The sequence below is a fragment of the Ranitomeya variabilis genome, chromosome 2, assembly GCF_051348905.1.
Source record: "Ranitomeya variabilis isolate aRanVar5 chromosome 2, aRanVar5.hap1, whole genome shotgun sequence".
In the NCBI taxonomy this organism is placed as follows: Eukaryota; Metazoa; Chordata; class Amphibia; order Anura; family Dendrobatidae; genus Ranitomeya; species Ranitomeya variabilis.
In genome coordinates this window covers 93,783,703-93,810,950 of record NC_135233.1, presented here as the reverse complement: position 1 = coordinate 93,810,950, position 27,248 = coordinate 93,783,703, and the positions used below count along the sequence as shown (strand labels likewise).

General features: G+C 47.3%; 2 protein-coding genes across 6 annotated transcripts in view; one reads left to right on the top strand and one right to left on the bottom strand.

Moving 5' to 3' along the window:
* Positions 1–138: 138 nt before the first annotated feature.
* Positions 139–24,906, bottom strand: FAM161A (FAM161 centrosomal protein A). 4 transcript variants are annotated; one of them, XM_077282712.1, is made up of 8 exons: positions 24,781–24,906; positions 24,478–24,690; positions 16,920–17,158; positions 14,608–15,777; positions 13,710–13,871; positions 12,934–13,033; positions 2,707–2,861; positions 139–2,303 (listed from the first exon to the last, which is right to left on the bottom strand). In XM_077282712.1, the coding sequence occupies exons 1-8, from the start codon at positions 24,781–24,783 to the stop codon at positions 2,171–2,173; spliced, it is 2,175 nt and encodes a 724-aa protein (XP_077138827.1). In that variant the 5' UTR covers positions 24,784–24,906; the 3' UTR covers positions 139–2,170. The 4 variants fall into 4 exon arrangements, with proteins under 4 accessions (XP_077138827.1, XP_077138825.1, XP_077138829.1 ...); XM_077282710.1 differs by having other exon boundaries at positions 24,454–24,690; positions 24,781–24,905; XM_077282714.1 differs by lacking the exon at positions 13,710–13,871 and having other exon boundaries at positions 24,781–24,903.
* ERLEC1 (endoplasmic reticulum lectin 1) overlaps positions 24,882–27,248 on the top strand; it is a 47,752-nt gene continuing 45,385 nt past the window's right edge. The window contains exon 1 of one of the 2 annotated variants that reach the window (XM_077282715.1): positions 24,882–25,282. In XM_077282715.1, coding sequence (XP_077138830.1) covers positions 25,130–25,282 — 153 coding nt within the window. In that variant the 5' untranslated portion in view covers positions 24,882–25,129. The remainder of the gene's footprint in view (positions 25,283–27,248) is intronic. The other variant, XR_013221045.1, reaches the window with a different exon arrangement.

The window sequence follows — 27,248 nt, the reverse complement described above, 5'->3', positions numbered from 1 at the left end:
GTCATGTTATCAAATATACATCCAATCAGGTTATAGATTTTGCATTTAAATAATTATTGCAAAAATACAAATTAATTTTCTAAACCGTAATAAGTAAAAACAGGGAGGGGTATTAGCTTTTCCCAAGAAAGCCTAAAACTAGCATTGTGCTCACATATCTCACTAGTCATTTGTCTTAAATATTTACTAGCAGATCGTGTTTGTTCTGGTAACCTAATCTATTATTCTAATCTATATGGGTAAAGCTAACCATACACATTAGATGGCTGTAAACCCGAATGAAGCTTTAGCCGATCATTCAGCTGCCAGCGAGCTCGGCCAGCTTGCCCACACACGAGCGCTCATTCGGCCGAGATCTCCTGCGTTCTCTATGATGGCGATGGCTTATCTCCGGAAAATTAAACAATTGACAGCCTGAAATCAGAAATGGCATCTCCCCCGACGTTCAGTTGTCCATGGCCCCCAAACACATTAAACTGTCAACTGAACCTGTCGATAGTGACATTACCCTAATGTGTATGGGAGCCCTAATTGTCTCATCACAACTTGTATTGGTCTGTATTGTATTGGTGAAAGCGGGTGTTGGATAGGCCATAGTTATGTTCCCCAGATGCCAGTGTTACATGATGGAGCCAAATATAGACATCTGTTGGCTAAACAATCCACATTGTCTGATTTAGTAAACTCAATTACAAATGTTCTATTATAAAATCAGGAACTAAGGCAAGGTATGTGGCCCCGTCATCTTCACCATTAGAAGTAATCTTGGGAACAGGGCGAGCTAGGGCGCCCCTAGGGTTAGGGGCAGGGAAGGAGCCCCTAGTTCCGGGACATCTAACAACAGAGTCGTGACAGATTGAACAAAAGCCGTCATTCTGTGACGAAATGCATAGCGCCTTTAACCCCTTCACTACCCGGTAATTTTCAGTTTTTGTTTTTTCCTCCCCTTCTTCTAACAGCCTTACCTTCTTTTTATTTTTATGGCTATATACCTATATGAGGCTTGTTTCTTGCAGAACTAGTTGTACTTTTGAATGACACAATTCATTTCACCATATAGTGTTCTGGGAAAAGGGAAAAAAGTTAAAAGTGCGTTAAAAAAAAAATGTAATTCCACAATAGTTTTTTTTGGTATTTTATTTACCATGTTCACTATATGGTAAAACTGACCTGGCAATATGATTCACCAGGTAAATAAGAGTACGCAGATATCAAACTTGTATAGGTTTTTGCTTATTCACGTGGTGAAAAAAAAAAATTCTGAAATTTATAAAGAAAATATTTTTGCTTTTTTTGCCATTTTCCGAGACCCATAATGTCTTCATTTTTTGGGATATGGGGCTGGGTGAGGGCTTATTTGTTACGTCTTGAGCTGACATTTTAATGACACCATTTGGGGTAGTTATGATGCTTAGATCACCTCTTATTGCATTTTACTGTAATGTTGAGGTTGTCAAAAAAAGTAATTCTGTTTTTTTTTTTTTCTTGTTATGCCGTTTACTGATCGGATTAATTTAGTTTATATTTTCATAGATCGGACATTTCTGCACACAGATATACCAAATGCGTTTTTACTTTTTTGAATTGTTTTATTTTTAATTGGTCAAAAGGGAGGTGATTTGAACCTTTGTAGGTTTTTTTTCATATTTTTAAAAACATTTCCTGAAAGATTCTGGAGTGCCCGTGATAGTCCCCTGACTTGAAAATCTCTGGTGAGTTTTTGAAGAAGGCATTGCAACCCACAAACCCAAGAATATTAGTTACACCATGTGGAATGGGCTAAGATCCCTGAGGAACGTTTTCAGAAGCTGGTGTCTGGCTGTGTGTCATGTTGGCAGCAGACCATAACAACCAGAGATGCTCTACTAAGTACTAAAGACGCTTGTGATGAAGGGGGATGAGTGATTCTGAGACTGCAACATTTGCATAGTTTGACATTTTATTTTACATTTGGAGAAACCACTTGTTATATTCGTTGTTTCTATTCAAGAGAACGCAGCCATTTTGCTCATTCCAGTCAATTCAGAACAAAGTAGATTACCAGACTGCTGTGTGGCTTCACCCAGATATTCAACATGGGATTTAATCCTGTTTACTGGTCATGATTAAATGCTTATGGAGTGATCATACACACAATTTGGTAACAGGCTCTGCACCAGATACGTTGTATCTAGTTCTCTTCAACATGGTCTTCATCGGTACTGTACTCTCCATACGTCTCTTCCCCAGAATGATTTCTCTGGATCTCATCATCTTCACCATATTCTTGTAAATCCGCTATTTCCAATGTTCCTTCAGAGCTCCTTTAAAGATAAAGAGGCAGAACCTATTAATAAAGTAAAAGATCCTTGACATTTCCTATTTCCTTTGTATCCATGTCTTATGCATATTGCTCTATGCTGGACATGGAGCTGCTTAACCTGTCAATAATTCAGTATACAATAAAACATAGTGAAAGTCTATCAGCAGAATACAAACTGTATTTTGTAACTATACAATGAATGGGGTTGTGCACATGGCTGTAAGCTGAGTAGTAATAGAGAGGTACACCGGGCTTCTACTGGACCAATGACTTTTATTTCACAGTCATGGGGAGGTACTGAATGGCAAAATCAGAGTTCTACCATGCAAACATCGCTCTGTATTAAGGAGAATTATGGCCTCCATGCAGGCACCGTAGACAGGACTTTTCCTAAGTAGTATTACCTCTCTTCATTGTCTACCCTGAACATGTCCTCCTTCGAATGCTCAAGGCCTCGGAGAGCTGCATTTTGCCCTTTCACTGAGACAAAATCATCGCATAAACCGAGATTTCTAAGCACAGTAGAGTAATGTTTCTCAGCACACAGACGAGCATTTTTCTGTAAAATAAAAAAAAGGTATGTGATCGAGACAACGCTTGAAAACCATTAACAATATCCAAATCCATAAATCAATGTCTCCAACAGTACTGGCTGTAGAAGTAGCAGAGTTTATCCTATTGAAGAGGAACTCCCAGTTTTTTTTTCTATCCCTGCATTGCCCACCAGATTGACTATTACACTCAGCACTTCTCTCATCCTTACGTCCATGCAATTCAGCCTCCTCTTTGCTTCTCTTCATGGTTCTTGATTCCTAGCTTTGAGTCTGAATGTTATTCCTATAGGCCAGTGGTCCCCAACCTTTCTGACCTTGAGAGCTACATTCAGCTTAAAGAGAGGGTTGCGAGCCACATTTAGCACTGAGAGAGGGTCGCGAGCCACTTCCAGCTCTCACCCCCTTCAAAGTAGTGTCAACCAAAGCCCCCATTACAGGTATAATGATAACCAAAGCTTTTCCACAGAAATCACTCCAGAGCAGTACACTGAGATCCAGGGGTTCCCACAATACCCCCATTCAGTATTCTCCCAACACACTGTCACATCCAGCTTTGAGCACCTTCTGTAACAGGTAGTACAAACTTCCAGCGTACCATACCTAAAACATCTCTAAACCCCTAAGACCAGTAAATGTGCATCCAGATCTGCAATTCTATGCAGGGCTACTCACAAAATTCACCATTTTGAGATATGCTCTTGATACCTGTTTACAAGACCTGGACCTAATGCATCAAGCTGGCAGACAGTCGCGAGCCACAATTCATGGGGCCGCGAGCCACATGTGGCTCCCGAGCTAGAGGTTGGGGAGCCCAGCTATAGGCTCTGTTACTGACCCCACCATTCACCAGCACAGCATCACATGGACAGCTAGAGCTAGTCCTATCTCTGCATGGTGTGGGGACAGTGTGATTACCAACACTTCGATATTCTCCTTAATCAAAGTAATATATACGTATGTCAGGGAAGCTAAACTGGCATTTTCTACATTATAACTGTGTGGCAAGAGCTGTGCAGTCATGATCAGTAACATTGATAGGGGCGGCTTCTGTCTTCCCCCTGTGGTACTGTCTATGCAATTTCATAGTATAGTAAGCTCTAGTTACTGTGATGGTGATCTCCTTCAGATAACAAAGACAAGTAATTCCCAAGGATGCACCATAAGATCACTTGACCTAAGTGTCAAGAAGTATACCATTAAAATCACAGAATCGATAAGCATGTTAATGATAACCAGATGGTGAAAAAAAATAGAAACACATTTTTCTAAATATCTCAATTTATTCAGTATTGAGTATGCACAGAAAAACGCTTACTTATGTACCTTGGCATGCTATTAATTAGGCTATTAATGGCTGTCTGAGGAGTTTTCAAGGTGGCCTGTGCTGTCCTGTTCAAAATCAGCTGAATGGACACTTTTGAGAAATGGCCGTACCACCGATTGAACAACCAAATCAACGTAATGCAGACCTGTTAGTGTATCTAGAATGAAGACTAGAGGGATCTGCCACTGCTTTCTATAATGCCACTCTCGCATCAGCTATTGACATGGTTGCCCCTCTCGTCCATGGCAGAGTGCGACGTATCAATAGACAACCTTGGCACAATAACACCACTAAAAAGCTCCGGCAAGTGTCCAGGGTTGCGGAGCGGCGTTGGAAGAAAACACACTCGCAAGACGATTACACTGCATTCAAACAGGCAACACTCACTTTTAAATCTGCTCTCACCTCTGCTAAACAGGCCTACTTCACAACCCTCGTATCTTCCCTATCCTACAACCCCAAAGTTATTCAAAACCTTTAACTTCCTCCTCCGCCCCCCACTGCCCCCTCCAACCTCCCTCATCTCTGCTGAAGACTTTGCCACACACTTTAAAAATAAGATCGACCAAACAAGACAAGTCTTCATTGTTCAACCACCATAACCCCTTTGTATACCAGACCAATGCCCAAACCCCATAACATCCCTATCCAACATCACTGAGCGGGGGCTTAACTGTCTCCTCTCCAAATCGCACCTCACCACCTGTGCGCTCGACCCCATCCCATCCCACCTCCTCCCCAACCTCACCACCACACTTATCCCATCCCTAACCCACCTGTTCAACCTATCACTAACTTCTGGCACCTTCCCTTCTGCGTTCAAACATGCCACAATCACGCCTATCCTTAAAAAGCCAACCCTCGATCCAACTGCCATGTCCAGCTATCGCCCAATATCGCTGCTCCCATTCGCTTCCAAACTCCTGGAGCAGCACGTCCACGCTGAACTTTCCTCCCACCTCTCATCTAACTTGTTGTTCGACAATCTACAATCTGGTTTCCGCCCCCACCACTCAACTGAGACTGCCCTGACCAAAATCACTAACGACCTACTTACCGCCAAAGCTACTGGACAATACTCTGTACTCCTCCTTCTAGACCTGTCCTCTGCTTTTGACACAGTTGACCACTGCCTACTACTACAGATCCTCTCCTCCTTTGGCATCAAAGATCTCGCCCTATCCTGGATCGCCTCGTACCTTTCCAACCGCACTTTCAGCGTCTCCCACTCCCACACTACCTCCTCATCCCACCCTCTCTCTGTTGGAGTCCCCCAAGGCTCTGTTCTAGGACCCCTACTCTTCTCAATCTATACACTTGGCTTGGGACAACTCATAAAGTCCCATGGATTCCAGTACCACCTCTATGCTGATGACACCCAGATCTACCTCTCTGGCCCAGACGTCACCGCTCTGCTGTCCAGAATCCCAGAATGCTTATCAGCCATATCCTCCTTCTTCTCCTCTCGCTTCCTCAAACTCAATGTGAACAAATCCGAACTCATCATCTTTCCTCCATCCCACATATCTTCCTTACCCGACCTATCTATCGCAATCAATGACATCATGCTTTCCCCCATACCGGAAGTCCGCTGCCTCGGAGTAACCTTCGACTCTGCCCTGTCCTTCAAACCGCACATCCAAGCGCTTTCCACCTCCTGTCGCCTCCAGCTCAAAAATATCTCAAGAATCCGTCCTTTCCTCAACCTGCAATCTACTAAAATGCTTGTGCATGCCCTCATCATCTCCCGCCTCGACTACTGCAACATCCTTTTCTGCGGCCTCCCTGCTAACACCCTTGCACCTCTCCAGTCAATCCTTAACTCTGCTGCCCGACTAATCCATCTCTCTCCTCGCTACTCCTCCGCTTCCCCCCTCTGCAAATCTCTTCACTGGCTCCCATTCCCTCAGCGTATCCAGTTCAAATTACTAATACTGACCTACAGAGCCATCCATAACCTGTCTCCTCCATATATCTCTGAACTAATCTCCATATATCTTCCCTCACGTAATCTCCGGTCCTCCCAAGACCTCCTTCTCTCCTCCACACTTATTCGCTCCTCATCCAATCGCCTCCAAGACTTCTCCCAAATATCCCCCATCCTCTGGAATTCTCTGCCCCAACAGGTCCGGTTATCCACCACATTCGGATCCTTCAGACGGAACCTGAAAACTCATCTCTTCAGGAAAGCCTACAGCCTGCACTGACCCCGCTGCCTCCTCATCACCACCGAAGCTACCGCCTCACCAACACCGGAGCTCCTGAAAACCCCCAACCTACTGTCTCCTTCACCTTAATCCTGCAGAATGTAAGCCCGCAAGGGCAGGGTCCTCGCCCCTCTGTATCAGTCTGTCATTGTAAGTTTGTTTTCTGTAAGTGATATCTGTAACTTGTATGTAACCCCTTCTCATGTACAGCACCATGGAATCAATGGTTCTTTATAAATAAATAATAATAATAATAATAATCTGGCTAGAGTACATTATGCGCCTGTAATGCTGATGGATAGGACCCACTGCGCAGGCTGGGCTTACAATGGGGGGCATGACTAAGTGGCTACCTGAACTTCACTAGCGCCACTGATGGTGAGGATACAATTGGGCCACTGGATAGCCACCAGGTGCCACTCCAGGGCAGTTTCTGGACCTGCAGCAGATGACCCACTGGTCACAGCATATTCGAGGTACTGAGGGGTGAGACAGAAGTGTAATTAAACGGTCTGGGGTCGGAGCAGGCAGCACAGGTTCAGGATATGTAGCCAAGGTCTGAAGCAGAGAGAACAGGCAGGATGACAAGACAAGCTGACAAGGTCAGTAACGGGAGGAATAAACAACAAAACAACTTGACTGGGCACTAGATGCTATCAGTAAACCGGAACCTAATCTCAGGCAAGATGTGGAGGGCGGAGCTGTCTGATATAGCACCTGTTGGTTGGGGACTGGCAGGGGAATCCAAACCCTCCAGGACACAGCAGGGTTACATTCCTGCAGGATCTGTCTGCTCTCCATTATATCCATGTAGATACATCAGGGATATGCAGTAGAGTTGGAAGTGCTGCATGGACTGAACGCGGTGGCCAGACACGAGGATAAGCAGAGCGCCGGATGCAGTTTGTAGCACAGTGGCGAGAACGCATGCGAGTTGCCGCTGTGACAGTACCCCTTCTTTTTCGGCCAGACCGCCAGAGACTCTTCTCAAGAATGGCAGGGGTGCAGATGTGCTTTGTAGACTCCCAAGAACACTCTTCAGAGTCAAAGTTCTTTACTTCAAACACATCCAAGAGAACTACAGGGACAGGAGGAACCTACAGAGGCAGAAGAGACCCAGAAGGCTTGATTCTGTAGGATTTGAGTATGCCCACATGGCCTACCAGCTTGGATTTTTGTCCCCCGACAGACTTCTCCTCCTAGCCGAAGAAACAAAAATTTTACCAGGAGGAATGTCTCTTTGAAGGACAGGAGTCTCTTTGAAGGACAGGAGCCACTTCCTCCACTCTAGCTGGCTAGAAGATGTGTTATGGTTTCACTTCCGAATTAGTTATATCCAGAGATCGGAACAAGACACAAGTCTCAGGAAGAGACAGAGAAAACACCCAACCATGGAGTGGCGTGGAAAGGCCCGAAGCAACGGAAGGAGGAATCTTGCGCATGACCTTGACAAGACATTTTGTAGCTCAATACAATCCCCATTGAAGCACCTGGCCGGTGGACTGTCTACGCAACCATGAGAGATCTAGAAGAACTGAATTTACAGACTTAGGTAGAACGTAGAAAGAAATTTTTTGAAATGCTGAGTTCCAATCGGCAGGGTAATTGGCAGCGTGATATAATGACTAGGTTCTGACAGGAGTTGTCCTTCAATGGAGGCAATAGAGAGAGGATGATTCAGCTGTTTTGTAAGGAGCTAAAATTGACAGACCAGATCCAGATAAATGAAGTTGCACAAGGAACTGGAATCCAGATAAGCAGCCGTGAAAAGGGACCTCTCCTGCCAGGCAGGGTAACTTCAATCAGCAGTTTTGGGGGGCAATCACTCTTACCTAGTGTCAAAGCTCTGACCAACCATAGTAGTGGGGGTTCTCTGGGCCTTACTGGGCACTGACGCACATAATGGCCTTTGCCACCACAGTACATGAACATGTTATCATGATACCTTCATTGTCACTCTTGTACAGTAAGTTTGGCTTGCTCTACCTGGACAGACCCTGCCAGAACTTCACCACCAAGGCCTCTTCATTCCAGGCTAGCTCTGCTGCCAGGTTTCAGAAACGTACAGCATACTAAGCCACGGTATCCGTGCCATGTCTTAGAGTCAACAGGGACAAGGCGGAAGATGAGGTGCTGTCAGGTTCCTTGAATACTTCCCACAACATCTCCAAGAATCTCCGAGAGTCGTGAGTCTTGGGACCACCATGCTCCCAAATGGGGTTTGCCCAAGCCAGGCCTCTTCCGGACTGCAGAGAGACCATGAGTGAAATCTTGGCATGGTCTGAAGGAAAAAGATGACCATGGAGAGTGAAGTGGATCTGGCACTGGTTTATGAAGCTGTGGCTTTTTGGGGGGTTTCCATCAAAGTGGAAAAAAAGTGGAAGCTGAAGATAAAATGCTCCACCAGACACTGGAACTTCAGGCGGTACTCCTGGAGATGGACCTGTTGTGGTTGAGGTGCAGGAAAGGGTGGACACATAATGCAGCTGAGTTGCCATCACATTAATTGCCTGCATCAGCTGGTCTTATCAATCACGTTGAGAACGAATTTCCTCGCACAGTACTTTTACACTAGACTTGGGTTCCCTGGGTCCCGATTTGTCAGCGGGGTCCATGGCCTGAGATTACTGTAATGCTGGTGGGTGTGGACAAACGGTGCTGGTAGCTGGGCTTACACTGGAGGGATGTGATTAAGTGGCTGTCCTTCACTAGCGCCTCTGGTTGTGAGGATAGGCTTGGGCCACAGGATAGCCACCAGGTGCCACACCAGGGCATTTTCTGGACCTGCAGCAGCTGACCGACTGGTCAGAGCAGGTTTGCGAGGTACTGAGGGGCGAGACAGAAGCATAGTCAGACGGTCCGGGGTGGAGGCAGGCAGCACAGGTTCAGAATATGTAGCCAAAGTCAGGAGTGGAGAGAACAAACAGGACGTGAAAACAAGCTGGGTCAGTAACGGGAGAAATAAGCAAAGCACTTTGACTGGGAACTAGATGCTAACAGCAAACTGGAACCTAAGCTCAGGCAAGGTGTGGATGGCGGTGCTGCCTGATACAGCACCTGCTGGTTGGTAATTTGCTGGGAATTCCAAACCCTGCATGACACAGCAGGGTTAAATTCCTGCAGGACCTGGCCACGCCCCATTATAGCCTTGTGGAGACATAAGGGATATGCAGCAGAGTTGGACGTGCTTAATTCGACTTAGATCAGCTGTCAGACATGAGGATAAGTAGAGTGGTGAATCGCACGGCAACGGGAACGCATGTGAGTTACTGCCATGACAGCGCCCCACAACATTATCCTGGGAGTAGGACCAGTGTGATGTTTACTGGTTAAGGCTTCTTCATGGTGTCGTCTATGTGGGCTACTCAAATTCTAAGAATGGCACATAGTGATCCATTCTGTACTGCAAGTAAAATTAGGTGTCACAAACCAATTCTAAGGTGTCAATCTGTGGCTACCAAAACCATCAGAAGGCGTATACACGACACTGTGCTGTTAGCCAGACAGCCAGCTTCAGGTGTTCCATTGACCTCAAGCCACTGCTCTCAAAGGCCAACATGGTATATGGTGGCTATAGAGGCTTGAATGGAGGTCTATCCTCTTCAAAGATGAATCCCACTTTTGTCTCATACACTAAAAAAAAGCCAGCAACCACTTTGCCAACACCATCAAATGGCCTTCTCAAGGGAACATAAAAGTGACACAGGAACAGTTTTTGAACATGAAACTCAAGGCTGCATGTTGCTCGTGATACTGTGAGCAACGTGTTGGTGTAAATGTGCTACTATGCCATCAGTGGATTTTGATGATTTGCATGCCCAAGGAATATACTGTAAGTGCATGGATTTCTTTGCGTGGCGCTCAATACTTAATAAACTGCGATGCTTTGAAAATGTTGTTTCTATTTTTTCATCATTTGCAAATCATTAATATGTCTATCTATCCTGTGATTTTCTCACTGCCACCATCCTTCTTGATGTTGTAATTTCATTGTTCAGAGAATAAGAGATAGGAAAACAAAAAACAAAAACAGACAAACCTGGAGTGACAATTTAAGAACAAGGCACGTGATGAAAGATAGTCTACAGTTGTTCAACCTTCTCATTTATTAAAAAACACGACTGAAAAATACCCCTAGAGCATAAGCTTCTCAGACTCAATCCTCATCATTCATTGTCAAAGTCCATGCCAAAATAAAAATATAGCTCACAGTACCTTTTATTTTTCTCCTCCTCCCAGTATAACATTACAAAAACCACACTCGGGGGGTACTTATTCCTTGTGGAGATTCAGCTAGTGTACAAAGTCTTTAAAAATATGCAAACAAGCTCTGGTCCAACAAAAAGAAAATTATCCCTCTAGTGCAACCTTTAAGGTACCGTCACACTAGGCGATATCGCCAGCGATCCGTGACGTTGCAGCGACCTGGATAGCGATATCGCTGTATTTGACACGCAGCAGCGATCTGGATCCCGCTGTGAAATTGCTGGTCGCTGCTAGAAGGTCTGCACTTTATTTGGTCGCTAGGTCGCCGTGTATCGCCGTGTTTGACAGCAAAAGCAAGGATACCAGCGATATTTTACACTGGTAACCAGGGTAAACATCGGGTTACTAAGCGCAGGGCCGCGCTTAGTAACCCGATGTTTACCCTGGTTACCAGCGTAAAAGTTAAAAAAACAAACAGCACATACTCACCAGCGCGTCCCCCAGCCTCTGCTTCCTGACACTGACTGAGCGCCGGCCCTAAACTGAAAGTGAAAGCACAGCGGTGACGTCACCGCTGTGCTGTTAGGGCCGGAGCTCAGTCAGTGTCAGGAAGCAGAGGCTGGGGGACGCGCAGGTGAGTATGTACTGTTTGTTTTTTTTACTTTTACGCTGGTAACCAGGGTAAACATCGGGTTACTAAGCGCGGCCCTGCGCTTAGCAACCCGATGCTTACCCTGGTTACCCGGGGACCTCGGCATCGTTGGTCGCTGGAGAGCGGTCTGTGTGACAGCTCTCCAGCGACCAAACAGCGACGCTGCAGCGATCGGCATCGCTGTCGCTATCGCTGCAGCGTCGCTTAATGTGACGGTACCTTTAGGTAGATACCATAAAGGAAAATATCCACCTCATAAAACAGGTCTAGGAATATGAGCTAAACTCGACACCCAGGGCAAAAGCTCCAAAACAGCATCCTACAGATGGGTATCTGGTTGGCTAAAATCCTTCATTGTGTTTATAAGCTCATTTGTTGGTCATAGCAGGAGGTACACTGCCTTGCGAAAGTATTCGGCCCCCTGGAACTTTATGTTTGAAGCACGATATGTGGGAAAAGGTTGAAAAGTTCCAGAGGGCCGAATACTCTCGCAAGGCACTGTATCTGACTGGTGAGGCGGATGAGGCTGACATCATATTTTCAGAAGCCTTACAGTACCTTAAGGTACCTTCACACTGAACAACTTAACAACGATAACGATAGCGATCCGTGACGTTGCAGCGTCCTGGATAGTGATATCGTTGTGTTTGACACGCAGCAGCGATCTGGATCCTGCTGTGATATCGCTGGTCGGAGCTAGAAGTCCAGAACTTTATTTGGTCGTCAGATCGGCATGTATCGTCGTGTTTGACAGCAAAAGCAACGATGCCAGCAATGTTTTACAATGGTAACCAGGGTAAATATCGGGTTACTAAGCGCAGGGCCGCGCTTAGTAACCCGATATTTACCCTGGTTACCATTGTAAAAGTAAAAAAAAAACAGTACATACTCACCTTCTGATGTCTGTCACGTCCCCTGGCGTCCGCGCTGCTGCTCAGAGCTTCCTGCAGAATGTGTCAGTGCTGGCCGTAAAGCAGAGCACAGCGGTGACGTCACCGCTCTGCTTTAGGGCCGGCGCTTACACTGTGCAGGGAAGCGGACGCCGGGGGACGCGACAGACACTGGAATGTAAGTATGTAGTGTTTGGTTTTTTTTACATTTACACTGGTAACCAGGGTAAACATCGGGTTACTAAGCGCGGCCCTGCGCTTAGTAACCTGATGTTTACCCTGGTTACCCGGGGACTTCGGCATCGTTGGTCGCTGGAGAGCTCTCTGTGTGACAGCTCTCCAGCGACCACACAGCGACGCTGCAGCGATCGGCATCGTTGTCTATATCGCTGCAGCGTCGCTTAATGTGACGGTACCTTTAGGCCTTTGTGGTATTTGGGAGTCTTACCCCATTAATAGACACAACAATGAGATAACTACTGAAAAGTCATCCCTACAAAACAGTGTTAACCTATTTTGAGGCTCAGTGGCCAGAGTAAAAACTGCAAGATTTCAAGATTATTTCAATGGATAGTGACATGGGAAAAAATATGTTTAACATGAATACTTGATTTAAACAACAGTTAATGTTCTCATGACAAATGCCCTTTACCTTGAGTAATGATAAAATACAAGTAACACCCTTAAAACATTCACTTTTAAAGATCTTTTTTTGTGTTTCCTTTTTTTATTTTCTAAGGATGTCAAGGAAACCCTCCCTGATAGACAAGTATATCTAAAAAAGGACAATGTACAAACCTGAGAGGCCCTCTCCAATAAGAGCGGTGTCTGGGAGACCCTTTCTTTCATTGCACCCAGCTCTTCCATGTACTCTTTTGTTCGCCGTTTTTCACTTTTCCTGTTGTATTAATGTAAAGATAGCAATGATTAATATTCACACTTCATCATAATTGTCGGTGGTTTCCTTGTATCTCAGAGGATCTGTCACTTAGGTTCTTCTTTAGACATTTTGCTGACCTTCAGTGCTATTTTCAGAAGCAGCTGCTGCTTATCAGCGGGCTTAGCAGCGGATTCTACCTTCTTTTTTATGAAAACACCTGAATACTTGCCAAACATTTATGGGTATGGTTGAGTCAGAAGACCTCCATGTCACAGCTCTCTCCTGTGTAGAGGTACCTTTCCTTTTTTCTACTCAATACTTTTTTGCTAAGTAGAGGTTAGATGGAAAAGAGTATGATTTCAGAATCAGACTACACAGGGTTTGATTGTCGTCTGTTACCAGGGTGACCTATGGGTCTGCATTGGGGCTGTAGACACAAAACAATAGGATTTTTTAAACTATTTATGAAGTTGCCTAGTTTTCAGCATTGCAATAGCAGAAATGGCCGCAAAGGCATACCTATCAAGGTTATACAACGTTTCATTCTAAAATAATAAACTTTACAGAAAAAAGGGAAATCCAAAGTTAATTATAATGACAGATTTAATTTTCTAATTTAGTCCATCTTTCCAGATAACTCTGTGGTCTAGAAAACGAGGCATAAAACTACATATTCTAAACTAGGAAATATTACCTCAATTCTTTTAATTTACTATGTGTCTTTTGGGTTTGGTCTGGGTGAATAGCTCTAGCTTTCCTACTTATATGCTTCTTCAAGGTTTTCTCTTTCTCCCTCCTTCTTGTTTGACTCTTTTTCTTGTCTTCTTCCTGTTTTAATTTGCCTTCAAGAGACTTCCTGGGTGGGGACACAAAAGTACTGAAATGTATGGAATATCCAAGGTCAAGTTCTGTTAGAGCAACAGAGGAAGAGGAATCTTAGGCCCCTTTCACACATCAGTTTTTGGCCGTCAATCACAATTCCATTGGCTCGACGGATCCGTCAGATTGCGAAAAACTGATGCGACGGATCTGGCTAATTGGATTGAAGCATGCTCAGTTAAAAAAGAAACGGAATCTGTCTCTGGATTCCATCATTTGACGGATCTGTCGCTGTCCGTTTTTTCGACGTACACAAAGAACGCTACTTTGTCTGTTGACTCTGGCCGCCGGACAAACAATTTTCAACGGATCTGGTGAACGACGGATGAACGTGAGGCCATCTGTCGCAATCCGTCGCTAATACAAGTCTATGAGAAAAAAAACAGATCCGGCGAAAAAACTGATGTGTGAAAGGTTCCTGAGAGGGATGGAAGAGATCCTTATGTCTAATCTAAGGCTATTCTATCAAAGGGAGGGCAATGGGTGTGTATTCTAAAGATGCATGGAATCGGAAGTTTGGTCTGAATGAATGACCTATGGCAAGTTTCAGCCATGTGTGAGATTTTTTAAGGCATATCGGATTTATGTTATGGACAATTGTTTGATCCCATTTTGCATGGTGTCCTGTCAAATCGCTTGTAAAACATAGATCTGGATTTATATATATTGATTCAATGACTCTCTTAATTATCTCATAAGAATGTGTCCATTACCTAATAGCCTGCTCTCTCCTTTTAGACGATTCTGTGGACTTTGGAGTGACAACTGTATCATCTTCAAGAGGTAATAATCCTGCAGAACTTTTCCACAATTGGTTCCTAGGAGACTTATATGGCCAACGAGACTCCTTGAGGATTTCTTCATCAGCTTCAATGTCTTTCAGGATTTTACCCTTGTTTGATGCCAAATTTGAGGTACATAATTGAAAGGGATCACAAATGGTTACAAGCTTTGTGTCTTTATTTTTTAAGAAGCGTTTCTCGTGATTTTCATGTAGAACCCTAAAATTGGGTATCTGCGTATTGATTTTTGGTTTATGACTTTCTTCCATTTTAGATTGTTGACATCTTGTTTTTCTACTTTTTGGACTAGTCCGACAGGCTAGTGTGCTGGTAGGATAGGAAGAGCTGTGCAGAAGTTCTTGAGATCTCATCTGTATCCTAATCTGCCTATACAGTTCCTCTTCTTTTAGCCTTTCATTAACCGATGTTCCATAGATGGATTTTGGAACCGGCTTTGCCTTGAAATGCTTGAAGGTATGGACTGAATTTGGAAGATCGTCAAGCTGCATCTCCTTTTTCTGTTTCTTGCGCTCCTCTCGCTCAGTAAATAAGAAAGGTCTCTGAGATGCTTGAAGTATCTCCTTGCTTCTATCTTTCACAAAATTGCGTCTTTCCTCATTTCTTTCCACTATCTCATGGTACAGAGGGAGGTAAACTGAAGCAGGCACAGGGTTTGCTCGAAATTTCTTTTGGCATTCTGCTTCTTCCTCGAGTCTCTTCTTCAACAAATTGTTCTCCATCTCAATTTCTGATTTTGACTTGACGTTCATCTCCTTTTTCATCGACTCCCGAATTGTCATATCAAATGGTTGTGGGATAGTTACTTTGTGTGACCATTCTTTACATTTACTTTTTTTAACCTTTTGTTTTGACTGATGTATTACAAAATCTGTTTTCTTGATGTAATCTTCAACTATAAATCCATTCCACATTTGACCAATTTTCTCTGCAACAGATATAGAGTGATTTGTGTCACTGTCATCTTCTCCTTCAGACAGTTCATCCAAGGACGACTCTGACAAGCCAGATGAGCTGACGTTGTGCTTCAGAAAGCAGCATTCACATTCGGTGGGCTCAGAAGACTTCTGCTCACACTCTGACCTATAAATTAAGAAAACATATAAAAAACACCTTACTGGGCAAAGGTGTAATATGAGAAAAGCTTACTAGAAGGCTAATAAAATACTAATTTCCCACGGCTGCCGTTTACTCTGCGCTACATCTAATTGTGCCCATACAAGTTACGTGAAAGCCAAACCTACAATAGGAAGCATTTAGTCACTGTACTTTCAAAAAACTTGATCTGATTTTTACAGCTATTGCGATAAATAGACAATCTGCAAATTACTTTGCTTAAAAATCATGCTTTCTTTCTACCAAAAGCTTACTCCAAAGTGCCAGCTACTGAGAGTTTTCCTTCCCTCTAAGTTCTAGCCCCCTACCTATTATCAAGTGTAATCCGTCTGTAGCAGCAGATACATTGAGACGGATTACAGGGAGTCAGGACGGGTCTATATCTTTCTGCCTCAGTTCTCTAATCTGTTAAACTGCAAACAGGCAATACAGAGAGGTGGGATTTCAGTTCAGGTCAACCAAGCCATTGGACAACGGCAGTTGCAATGCATGCTGGGAAAGGAAATGTCAGCAACTATAGTGCTTGCAAAATGCTGGCGAGGAGGAACTGCCCAAAGTAGGTGGCAAATTAAAAAGCATGAGAATCTGCACATATAATGGACTTATTAGACTACTGTGGAGGCCCATATTACATAGTTAACTTTCTGGATAGTCCTGGTAGTGAATCTCAAGAATGGAGTCATTATTTTAGGCAATAGTAAGGAGCAATCTGAGTTCTTCGATCTCATAAAATGTTGGCACAACGCTGGCATACAGTTGTCCGAGGACTGCAGCACCTTTGCAGTCCTTCCTTGAACAGCATTGCTCCAGGCTGCTTACAGCACAGCTCTGTTCGGCTATGTTCACTAGTTGTTTTCTTTGCTACCTTTTTCTTCAGCCAAAACCTGATCTCTTGGCAGTAAAAAATATGCAGACAAAAAGTAGGTTTTGCTACTTTTTTGCTGCATTATTCAGGATCCCAAAGTTCGGCTTTTCTTCCACCATACATGAACAATGCAAGGTGTTAGGCGGGCAATGAGCAAAACATGTGAAACTATTTTTGGCAAAAATTTAATGCAGCCCCCAACCACTCTATAAATGATTACACGCGCCTTATGACACCTACTCACCAGTAATCTGTGTTGGCTGAAGGGTGTGTGTTCTGGACTCCGTGTAGATGTAGTTTATGGTCGTACATCTTCTCCAGCTGTTCCATATTTACTACATGAGCGTTTTTTAATCTCTCAAGCTGCATGTTATACTCCCTGTCTGAGTGATGGAGTTTTGAGATGTCCAGCATCCAATCTTTGCAGGTCACCATTTTGCAGGATTGCTCTTCTTCAGAATCAGAATAGGAGTCAAAATCATCCTGTCAAATGTGACAAAGCAAATGTTTATATACGGCCATTAGTGATGAATGAAGGACTAAAATAGCTGAAAAAGGGAAAAAGAAGCTGAAAGTCATTAGCTTCGTATGTGGTAGAATGGGGTTACAGGTGCCTATAGTATGGGGTCAAATATCCTTATAAAAGCGTTATTGCTCATATGTAAGGTCTTATACAATTGTTGGGATACATGCTGTGGACGGATGAAATCCTATTTTACTACCTCTATGCGGTTCTAGATGACCCACTATAGGGGATGGAGTGTACTTTATGTTCAACCCAGGGCAGAGCAATACATGTGGGTAAAGATATCATGGACCTGGATACATAAGGGGCTCTCACTCATTTGAGGGCTGCCATCCACCCTCTCCCTACCAGTCCCTGCATAGGTTTTACTAAAAACCAAAGGGTAAAGATGGGCCAATCTGGTTCCCAACATGGTGCCTTTTATGCTAGTGTGAATGTACAGGCCTCCATTGTAGTTGCCTGTTCACCTCTCTCATGAAATCACTTTTTAGGTTCCCCAGAGTCTATGCAATAGGGAATAAGATGGTGGTTGATTAAATAATAGGGAGTTCAAGAGGTCCTGACTATTTGCTCACATAGAGTCCATATTTGCTAATGGTGGGTCTCACTGGATAATTGAGCACTATGCTATTTAATAGACCCCCGATGGTGGATTTACCGTGAACATTGACTGCAATGGATGAGAGGATGCAGTGCTTGTAAACACAAGCACATCTATGGGTGTCACACCTGCCGAATCTCCTCCTGGCTCCTGACATACTTACCCCTCCCTGCGCGCGCTCCTGCTGCTGATGTCGCGTCTGCCGAATCTTCCTCCGGCTCCCGACATACTCACCCGTCCCAGCACGCTCCCGGGGTGTGTGCGCGCCACCCGACCTCCTCTCTTCCTGTCTCGTCGCCAGCTCCTGATTCTCGTCGGATGCGCATGTGCACTTCACTTTCCAACCCCAGCAGCGCACGCGCATCTCCATAGGCTGGTCTTCGGTCGCTCCGTTCCTCCTTTCTATGATCCTGGAGGTTCTTGACCCAGAAGTCCTGCGGTACTCTTCCTATATCAGGTAGCCTCTCCCCCGTTCTGTGCCTGTCAATTGTGCTTCACGCTTGATCCAGGTCCCTCGCTTCCCTGCGCTTTTCTGTCTACCTGCCTGTCAGCCCAGTATTGGGTCCTGCCTTGTATCCTGTGCTACCCTACCCTGTGACCTCTCTGTGTGCTCTCCTAGTGCCATCCGTCCGTCCCTGCTTGCTCCTTGCCTGTTCCGTATCACCAATTCCTCCTGTGTGTTCCTCCTCTGTCGTCCCCTGTCTGATCCTTAGGAGCCCTTTCTGTAGTCTCCAGTCTCCGCTACCTGTTTCCTCGTCCCTTTTCATGTGTCTCCTACCTCCTGTTCCCGGGTATCAGCTTCCGCGGCAATAGTCTCTCCTGGGCCTGCCCCTGATGCTCTCTGTATAGGGGGTGGTCCACCAGGCCAGCTCTCCCTTGGGAGGTTCGTTGTCGCGGTCCTGTGGGTTCACCTTAGGAGTTTCACTAACCTTACAATGGGTACTAAGTGCTTTCCCCTGAGGTCCCAATACTGATGAATCCCACCAGTCTCCATTTATTTCCCTGCAGCAATGACATCACCTACATCCACACTACTGCTGCAGCCGATCAGTGGCCTCAGAGATCTCATGCCAATGTTTGTTTATAGTGGTCATGGGTGTGGTTGTAGGAGACATCATTGTGGATGGCAGTGAATGCAGGTGATGTCACTGCAGTAGCTAAATATACAGTCTATAGATTAAAAGAAAATACTTTAACTTTAATATTTAAAGCTCAAGGTGCCAGAAGCTACTTTTCAGATTTCCCATTAGGGCACCATGAGTTATTCGAACATGGTCAAAAGACATTAATCAATGATGCCAGTTTTTAATGCAGTGCTAACTGAGGGCCTGTAGGACACAATCAACCAATATTGACCGCTGGCCTTGTGCACATGGATTTCTCCAGGATCTCTGAATCTTTTGATATTATGCACGGTAGATATTCATAGTCTTTAAAATTTTATGTTGAGGAACATTTTTCTAAAATTACCGTATTTTGCGGATTATAAAACGCATCGGATTATAACACGCACCCCAAATTTTGGAGAGGAAAATATCAAAACATTCTTTTTAATAAAATGGTGGTGCATCATATAATCCACTGTTATGGTAGCTTACCTAGGGGGCAGCAGTGGTGGAGCGGGGTCCCAGGTGGCAGGGTCGCTGCTGCAGGAAGCTGGCAGCAGCGGCAAGAGATTCTAGGGGCCCCAGGCTGATAGGAGGTGGTGTTCGGCGGAGGCAGGAGTGGGGCTATGCTGTGGGCACCAGGCTGGTAGGAGGTGGTGTTCGGCGGAGGTAGGAGTGGGGCGATGCTGTGGGCCCCAGGCTGGTAGGAGGTGGTGTTCGACGGAGGTAGGAGTGGGGCAATGCTATGGGCCCTAGGCTGGTAGGAGGTGGTGTTCTGCTGAGGTAGGAGTGGGGCGATGCTGTGGGCCCTGGGTTGGTAGGAGGTGGTGTTCTGCGGAGGCAGAAGTGGGGCGATGCTGTGGGCCCCAGGCTTGTAGGAGGTGGTGTTCTGCGGAGGTTGGAGTGGGGCGATGCTGTGGGCCCCAGGCTGGTAGGAGGTGGTGTTCTGCGGAGGTAGGAGTGGGGCAATGCTGTGGGCCCTGGGCTGGTAGGAGGTGGTGTTCTGCGGAGGAGGCAGGAGTGGGGCGATGCTGTGGGCCCCAGGCTGGTAGGAGGTGGTGTTCTGCGGAGGTAGGAGTGGGGCGATGCTGTGGGCCTCCAGCTGGTAGGAGGTGGTGTTCTGCGGAGGTAGGAGTGGGGCGATGCTCTGGGCCCCAGGCTGGTAGGAGGTGGTGTTCGGCGTTGGTAGGAGTGGGGCGATGCTATGGGCCCTGGGCTGGTAGGAGGTGGTGTTCTGTGGAGGTAGGAGTGGTGCGATGCTGTGGGCCCCAGGCTGGTAGGAGGTGGTGTTCTGTAAAGGTAGGAGTGGGGCGATGCTGTGGGCACCAGGCTGGTAGGAGGTGGTGTTCTGCGGAGGCAGGAGTGGGGGATGCTGTGGGCCCCAGGCTGGTAGGAGGTGGTGTTCTGCGGAGGTAGGAGTGGGGCGATGCTGTGGGCCCCAGGCTGGTAGGAGGTGGTGTTCTGCGGAGGAGGCAGGAGTGGGGCGATGCTGTGGGCACCAGGCTGGTAGGAGGTGGTGTTCTGCGGAGGAGGCAGGAGTGGGGCGATGCTGTGGGCCCCAGGCTGGTAGGAGGTGGTGTTCTGCGGAGGTAGGAGTGGGGCGATGCTGTGGGCCTCAGGCTGGTAGGAGGTGGTGTTCTGCGGAGGTAGGAGTGGGGCGATGCTGTGGGCCCCAGGCTGGTAGGAGGTGGTGTTCTGCGGAGGTAGGAGTGGGGCAATGCTGTGGGCCTCCGGCTGGTTGGAGGTGGTGTACTGCGGAGGTAGGAGTGGGGCGATGCTGTGGGCCCCAGGCTGGTAGGAGGTGGTGTTCTGCGGAGGCAGGAGTGGGGGATGCTGTGGGCCCCAGGCTGGTAGGAGGTGGTGTTCTGCGGAGGTAGGAGTGGGGCAATGCTGTGGGCCCTGGGCTGGTAGGAGGTGGTGTTCTGTGGAGGAGGCAGGAGTGGGGCTATGCTGTGGGCACCAGGCTGGTAGGAGGTGGTGTTCTGCGGAGGCAGGAGTGGGGCGATGCTGTGGGCACCAAGCTGGTAGGAGGTGGTGTTCTGCGGAGGTAGGAGTGGGGCGATGCTGTGGGCCCCAGGCTGGTAGGAGGTGGTGTTCTGCGGAGGTAGGAGTGGGGCGATGCTGTTAGCCTCAGGCTGGTAGGAGGTGGTGTTCGGCGTTGGTAGGAGTGGGGCGATGCTATGGGCCCTGGGCTGGTAGGAAGTGGTGTTTTGTGGTTCAAGGGCTCTGCCGACATTTTATGACAGCCCGGAGCCCCTGCACTTTCCATGCTTTTCAATGCTGTGGACTTCAGGTAAATGCCCGCCGAAGGCAGCACATGTGCAATTGAGATCTTGGCAGATGAGATCTTAGTGCCGAGATCTCAATCTGCACATGTACATCTGAACATTTTCCCAAAGTCCACCGCATTGGAAAGCGTGGAAAGTGAAGGGGCTCTGGGCTGTCATAAAATGTTGGCGAAGCCCCGGCACCACTGAACTACCCCTCCTACGAGCCTGGAACCTGCAGCATCGCCCCACTGCTGCCGCCGCCAGAAGCTTCCTGCAGCAGCGACCCTACTCCAACGCAGCTGGTAAGCTACATTAGGATTATAAGACACACCCCATTTCCCCAAAAAATTTTTTTGGGGAAAAGTGTGTCTTATAATCTAAAAAATACAGTATTCCACAATTTTCAGATGCAGTTGTTCACAGATTGGTGACCTCTGACCATCTTTCTGCTTCTCTAACATGCCCTTTTTGTACAGTCATGTGACGTTGTTTAGCATTGACCCTCCGACTGTATTTTGTTAGTAGCACTTACATTTCCAGCCTCTTGTTAACCCTGTCCCAACTTTTTTGATTTGAGCTGCTGCCATCAATTACCAAATGAGTTACTGATACATTGTTCCAAATGAAAAGGAAAAGTGTCCAACTTTCATCTTCTGATTTGTGTTTTATATTCGGTTGTGAATAAAATATGGTACAAGAGACTTCTAAATCATTGGATTCTTGTCTTTGTTACATTTGACTCAGTGCCCCAACTTGGGAATTGGGGTTGTATGAATGTGCCTCCTAACACATCAGTGGTCACTTGCCTGTGTAATCATACAATGTAATAGCAAATATGGACTAAAGGGTGTAAGTCTGCTTCTGACCATTCACCTGGTCATTTGGTCAACCATCATATTCCACTTATGGTAGGTGATAATTAGTGGATTGGCGAGGGTCTGACAGCTGAGATCCCCACTGACTGTCACAATATGGGTATGTCCCCTGCTATGAATGGAGCAACGCTCACACATGTGGCCGGACCCTCCATTGAAAGATGTATTCGGTTATCTCCACATTTCTATAGAATGAATGGAGCAGCACACGTGCACAACCGCCGCACCAGTTCTGGCCATCAGTGAAGTGTTCCACCACTTGGCTCTCGTCAATGTGGTAGCCAGGAATTGTATTGTGGTATTGTACGATCCAGCCATCAATATAATAAATAGGGTATTCAGATAACACTGCATGAACCGGTCACCAGACAGTGTGTGCACAAGTACAGATACAAAGTGATATTACGTGCTTGGAGGGTGGGTAATCACATTATGCGGAGTTCCTCATTTTGAAGTAAATTTTGTATGGGCAAAAGGGACAAAGTTAGATAAGTGAGGTCATGCGATAGGCCTGTCTAAAGAAATGTGTTTTTAGGCCACGCTTAAAACTGTGGGGATTGTGATTTAATCGAATTGTCCTGGGTAGTGCATTCCAAAGAATTGGCGCAGCACGTGAGAAGTCTTGGAGACGGGAGTGAGAGGTTTGGATTATTGAAGTCTTAGGTCATTAGCAGAACGGAGGGGCACTGGGAGGAGATGTTGGAGGGTGCTGAACTGTGGAGAGCTTGTTGGCCAGAGAAATAAGTTTATATTGGACTCTGTAGCGGATGGGTAACCAGTGCAACAACTGGCACAGGGTGGAGGCATCGGTGTAGAGGTTAGACAGGAATATGACCCTGGCTGCTGCATTCAGGACAGATTGGAGAAGGGAGAGCTTAGTAAGTGGGAGACCGATTAGTAGAGCGTTGCAATAGTCCAGACGAGAATGAATAACAGCAACAGTAAGAGTTTTTTTAGAATCAAAGGTAAGAAATGATCGAATTCTAGAGATATTTTTGAAGTGTAGATGACATGAGCCTGTGAACGGATGTGGGGAGTGAAGGAAATATCTTAAATATGACCCCAAGACAGTGGGGACGGGTCATCAATGTCTGCACAGCGCTATCGATTGTATAGTGGCCGTAGCACATCCATCCCCTTATTCAAATCAATAGGTAATGGATGTGGGCACTGCGGCCACTATTCCATCAACACAGGGAACAGCTGATCGGAGAGGGTCCCAGTTGTGGCACCCCCACCGATCAGACATTGATCACCTATACTAAGGATAGGCCATCAATATTAAAGTCCCGGACAATCCCTTTAAACTTCACAAGCCCATATCTCTGCAAAAGATTGGAAGGAAAACATGTTATCAATCCTCTGCCTCTTTTTAGTGATCTGTAAGTAATGAATGTTGTGAAAGTTCCGCATTAAAGCAAATTTTACTACAAATTTAATTCATCAGAGTAAGGCTACTTTCACACATCCGTTTTTCGCTGTCAGGCTCAATCCGGCAAATTTTGAAAAAACTGGATCCGGCGAAAGATGCCGCAGGATCTGTTTTTTCCCCATAGACTTGTATTAGCGCCGGATGACCTTACGTTTCGTCTGGTTTTCGCTGGATTCGGCAAAAATGTAGTTTCTGGCGTCTGAAAAAAACGTACACAGTAATGTTTTTTGTCTCTGGTGAAAAAGCCGGAAGCGCCGGATCCGGAGGTTCCGGCTTTTTGCTAGCATGGAAGCCTATGGGAGCTGGAAGGTGCCGGATACGGAAAATGACAAATTACGGCTTTTTAAACTGAGCATGCTACAATTTTTTTTTTATCCAATTATCTGGATATGCTAGTCGGATCCGTCGGAAAAAAGGATCCATCGCATCAGTTTTTCACAATCTGTGATAGATCCGTTTTTTTCAACATTCCTGATGGCAAAAACCTGATGTGTGAAAGCAGCCTGAGGCTTCTTTCACACTTGCGTCGGTACGGGTCCGTTGCTAAGCGCCGGCGCGACGTACGACACACGTTGTGAAAATGTGGCACGTGGGCAGCGGATGCAGTTTTTCAACGCATCCGCTGCCCATTCTAAAGTCCAGGATCCGTTTTTTCCCCAAAACGACGGATTGCTACGGACGTGACACGACGCAAGTGTGAAAGTAGCCTAAAGGCCCCTTCCACACATCAGGTCTTTGCCGTCAGGCACAATCCGACAAATAATTTTGAAAAAAACGGATTCGGCAAAAGTTTCCTCCGTTTTTTGCCGGATCCGTCCAAAATTATTTTTCCGGCGGCCGGAGAAAACGTACAGAGGAACGTCTGGCGAAAAAACGCACAGCGACGGATCCAGCAAAAAACGTATGAAACGTGAAGTGAAATGATGCATTTTCCGTTCTCTCTCTCAGCCCGGCGGGCTCTTCCTCACCAGCCCCGGCGGGCTCTTCCTCACCAGTCCCGTCGGGCTCTTCCTCACCAGTCCCGGCTCCTCGGCGCGGCCCCGCAGCTTCTCCTCCTCCTGCCTCTCGTACAGAGTGCGGGGCGCTCTGGTGCGGGGGTTCACAGGGGCGCGGACACACGATGCGGCCAGCACCGCGTCCTGGTGACAGCTCGCCATCACAACCGCCCGGAGAGACGCTGCACTGTTACCTAGCAACCGCTGACGCTACGGGGTGAGAGAGGGGACAGAAAGCGGAAAAGAAGATCAGCGGCTTGGAGACCAAAGCCGCAGCAGATGGCGATAATCCGATCCCACCATCTGCTGGAGGAGCCTGAGCTGACGGCGACAGAGCGCGGGGATCAGCGGAGACGTACGGGAGCCTCCATATACGACGCTGCTGGAAGCTGCATCCTCCACAGTGGGTACACACCTACATGCGGAGCTCTAGACACGTGGAAATGTTATGTGTAATAACGATGGAGGACTAATAAAGTTTATTAAAAAAAACAAAAAAACTCCTACCCCGGAAGTGCAGAGCTGTAGCCGCTGCGGGCCGGCTCCACTGATGCCGGAAGAGACGTGGCGTCCCTGCTGTGTGCGCTGTGCCGCTATGTGATTGGCTGTGGCCGGTGGCCGGAGACTGGTGCCCGCAGCTGGGGAGAGGATGCACCGGAGAGAGCGGGCTGTCCGTGCGTGTGCCCCGGCCCTGCTGCTTCTGTACGGGCTGCTCAGGGAGTGCAGCGGGGGCAGGACACTGCCAGCAATCAGCGATGACATCCCATTCCGCCTCAACTGGCCGGGGCCGGACTTCTCTCTGGTCAGTCACCCGGGAACAACGCACTGTGCTGGGGCAGGCGGCTGCTGAGGGTGGGCTCCGACAGCGCAAGGGGTGGGCTCCGACAGCGCAAGGGGTGGGCTCCGACAGCGCAGGGGGTGGGCTCCGACAGCGTAAGGGGTGGGCTCCGACAGCGTAAGGGGTGGGCTCCGACAGCGCAAGGGGTGGGCTCCGACAGCGTAAGGGGTGGGCTCCGACAGCGTAAGGGGTGGGCTCCGACAGCACAAGGGGTGGGCTCCGACAGCGCAGCGGGTGGGCTCCGACAGCACAGGGGGGTGGGCTCCGACAGCACAGGGGGGTGGGCTCCGACAGCACAGGGGGGTGGGCTCCGACAGCACAGGGGGGTGGGCTCCGACAGCACAGGGGGGTGGGCTCCGACAGCACAGGGGGGTGGGCTCCGACAGCACAGGGGGGTGGGCTCCGACAGCACAGGGGGGTGGGCTCCGACAGCACAGGGGGGTGGGCTCCGACAGCGCGGGGTGCTGGGCTCCGACAGCGCGGGGTGCTGGGCTCCGACAGCACAGGGGGGTGGGCTCCGACAGCACAGGGGGGTGGGCTCCGACAGCGCGGGGTGCTGGGCTCTGACAGCACAAGGGGTGGGCTCCAACAGCGCGGGGTGCTGGGCTCTGACAGCGTAAGGGGTGGGCTCCGACAGCGCAGGGGGTGGGCTCCAACAGCGCAGGGGGGTGGGCTCCGACAGCGCAGGGGGGTGGGCTCCGACAGCACAGGGGGGTGGGCTCCGACAGCACAGGGGGGTGGGCTCCGACAGCGCAGGTGCAGTTGTCAGGGTCACGTGATATTACTGGTACAATACGAGGTTCCTGTTCTAAGTCTACACATGGCAGTATTGTGCAGGGTATAGTAGGGATATCAGGGTCAGAGAGAGGGGTAGAGACCCCTCAGCACATACATGATGGCACAGCGTCTGCTTCTGGAGATGCAGATGTTGGGGGGACTGTTTGTGAATTGTGTATCTATACAGGACTGTGCAAAAGGTTTAGGTAATTGTGGAAATAATCCTGTGCAGTGAGGGTATGTGCCCACTGTCAGGAACTGCTGTGGGTTGGACGCTGCGTATTTATAGGGTATGTGTCCACGTTCAGGATTGCATCAGGATTTGGTCAGGATTTTTCATCAGTATTTGTAAGCCAAAACCAGGAGTGTAACAATTAGAGGAAAAGTATAATAGAAACATATGCTCCACTTCTGCATTTATCACCCACTCCTGGTTTTGGCTTACAAATACTGATGAAAAATCCTGACCAAATCCTGATTCAATCCTGAACGTGGACACATACCCATACAGTGTCAAACCAGCAGCGGCCAGATGATACAGCGTAGGGAATGGGATTTAAGAAATCCCATGTCCACTGTGCGTCCAGAGACACCTGCAGAGACAGACATGCAGCGTATCTCTCCAGACTGCAGCAAGTCTATTTATCTTGCCGAGACGTTAGTCTCCACAAGAGAAATTTCACCGATAGAAATGTATGAGATACAGTTCAGTGAACACATGCGGATTTACCTGCGTTCAGTAGACGGCAGCAATTTGTACATATACTGCAGAGCGCTGCTACTTCACGACTGTGGGCAACTGGCCTAAGAGGACTATGAAAAGCAGAGGGTTAATAGTTTATTTGTATCAATTTAACAAAATGAACAAAAGAGAAGTCTATATGAAATCAGTCTTTGGTGTGACTGCACTTTGCCTTCAAAACGGCGTCCGTTCTAGGTAACTTGCACTCAGATTTTGAAGGAACTTGGTTGTTGTTCTTACAAACATGTCGGAGAAGGAACCACAGATCTTCCTCTGGATAATGTCGGGTTGTATAAATCCTTCTATCAATTCATCTAATCCAACACAGACTGGATGATGTTGAGATTCCGGCTCTGTGGGGCCTTACATAAGGCTATGTTCACACAGGTTTTTCTGCAGTAAAACCTGATC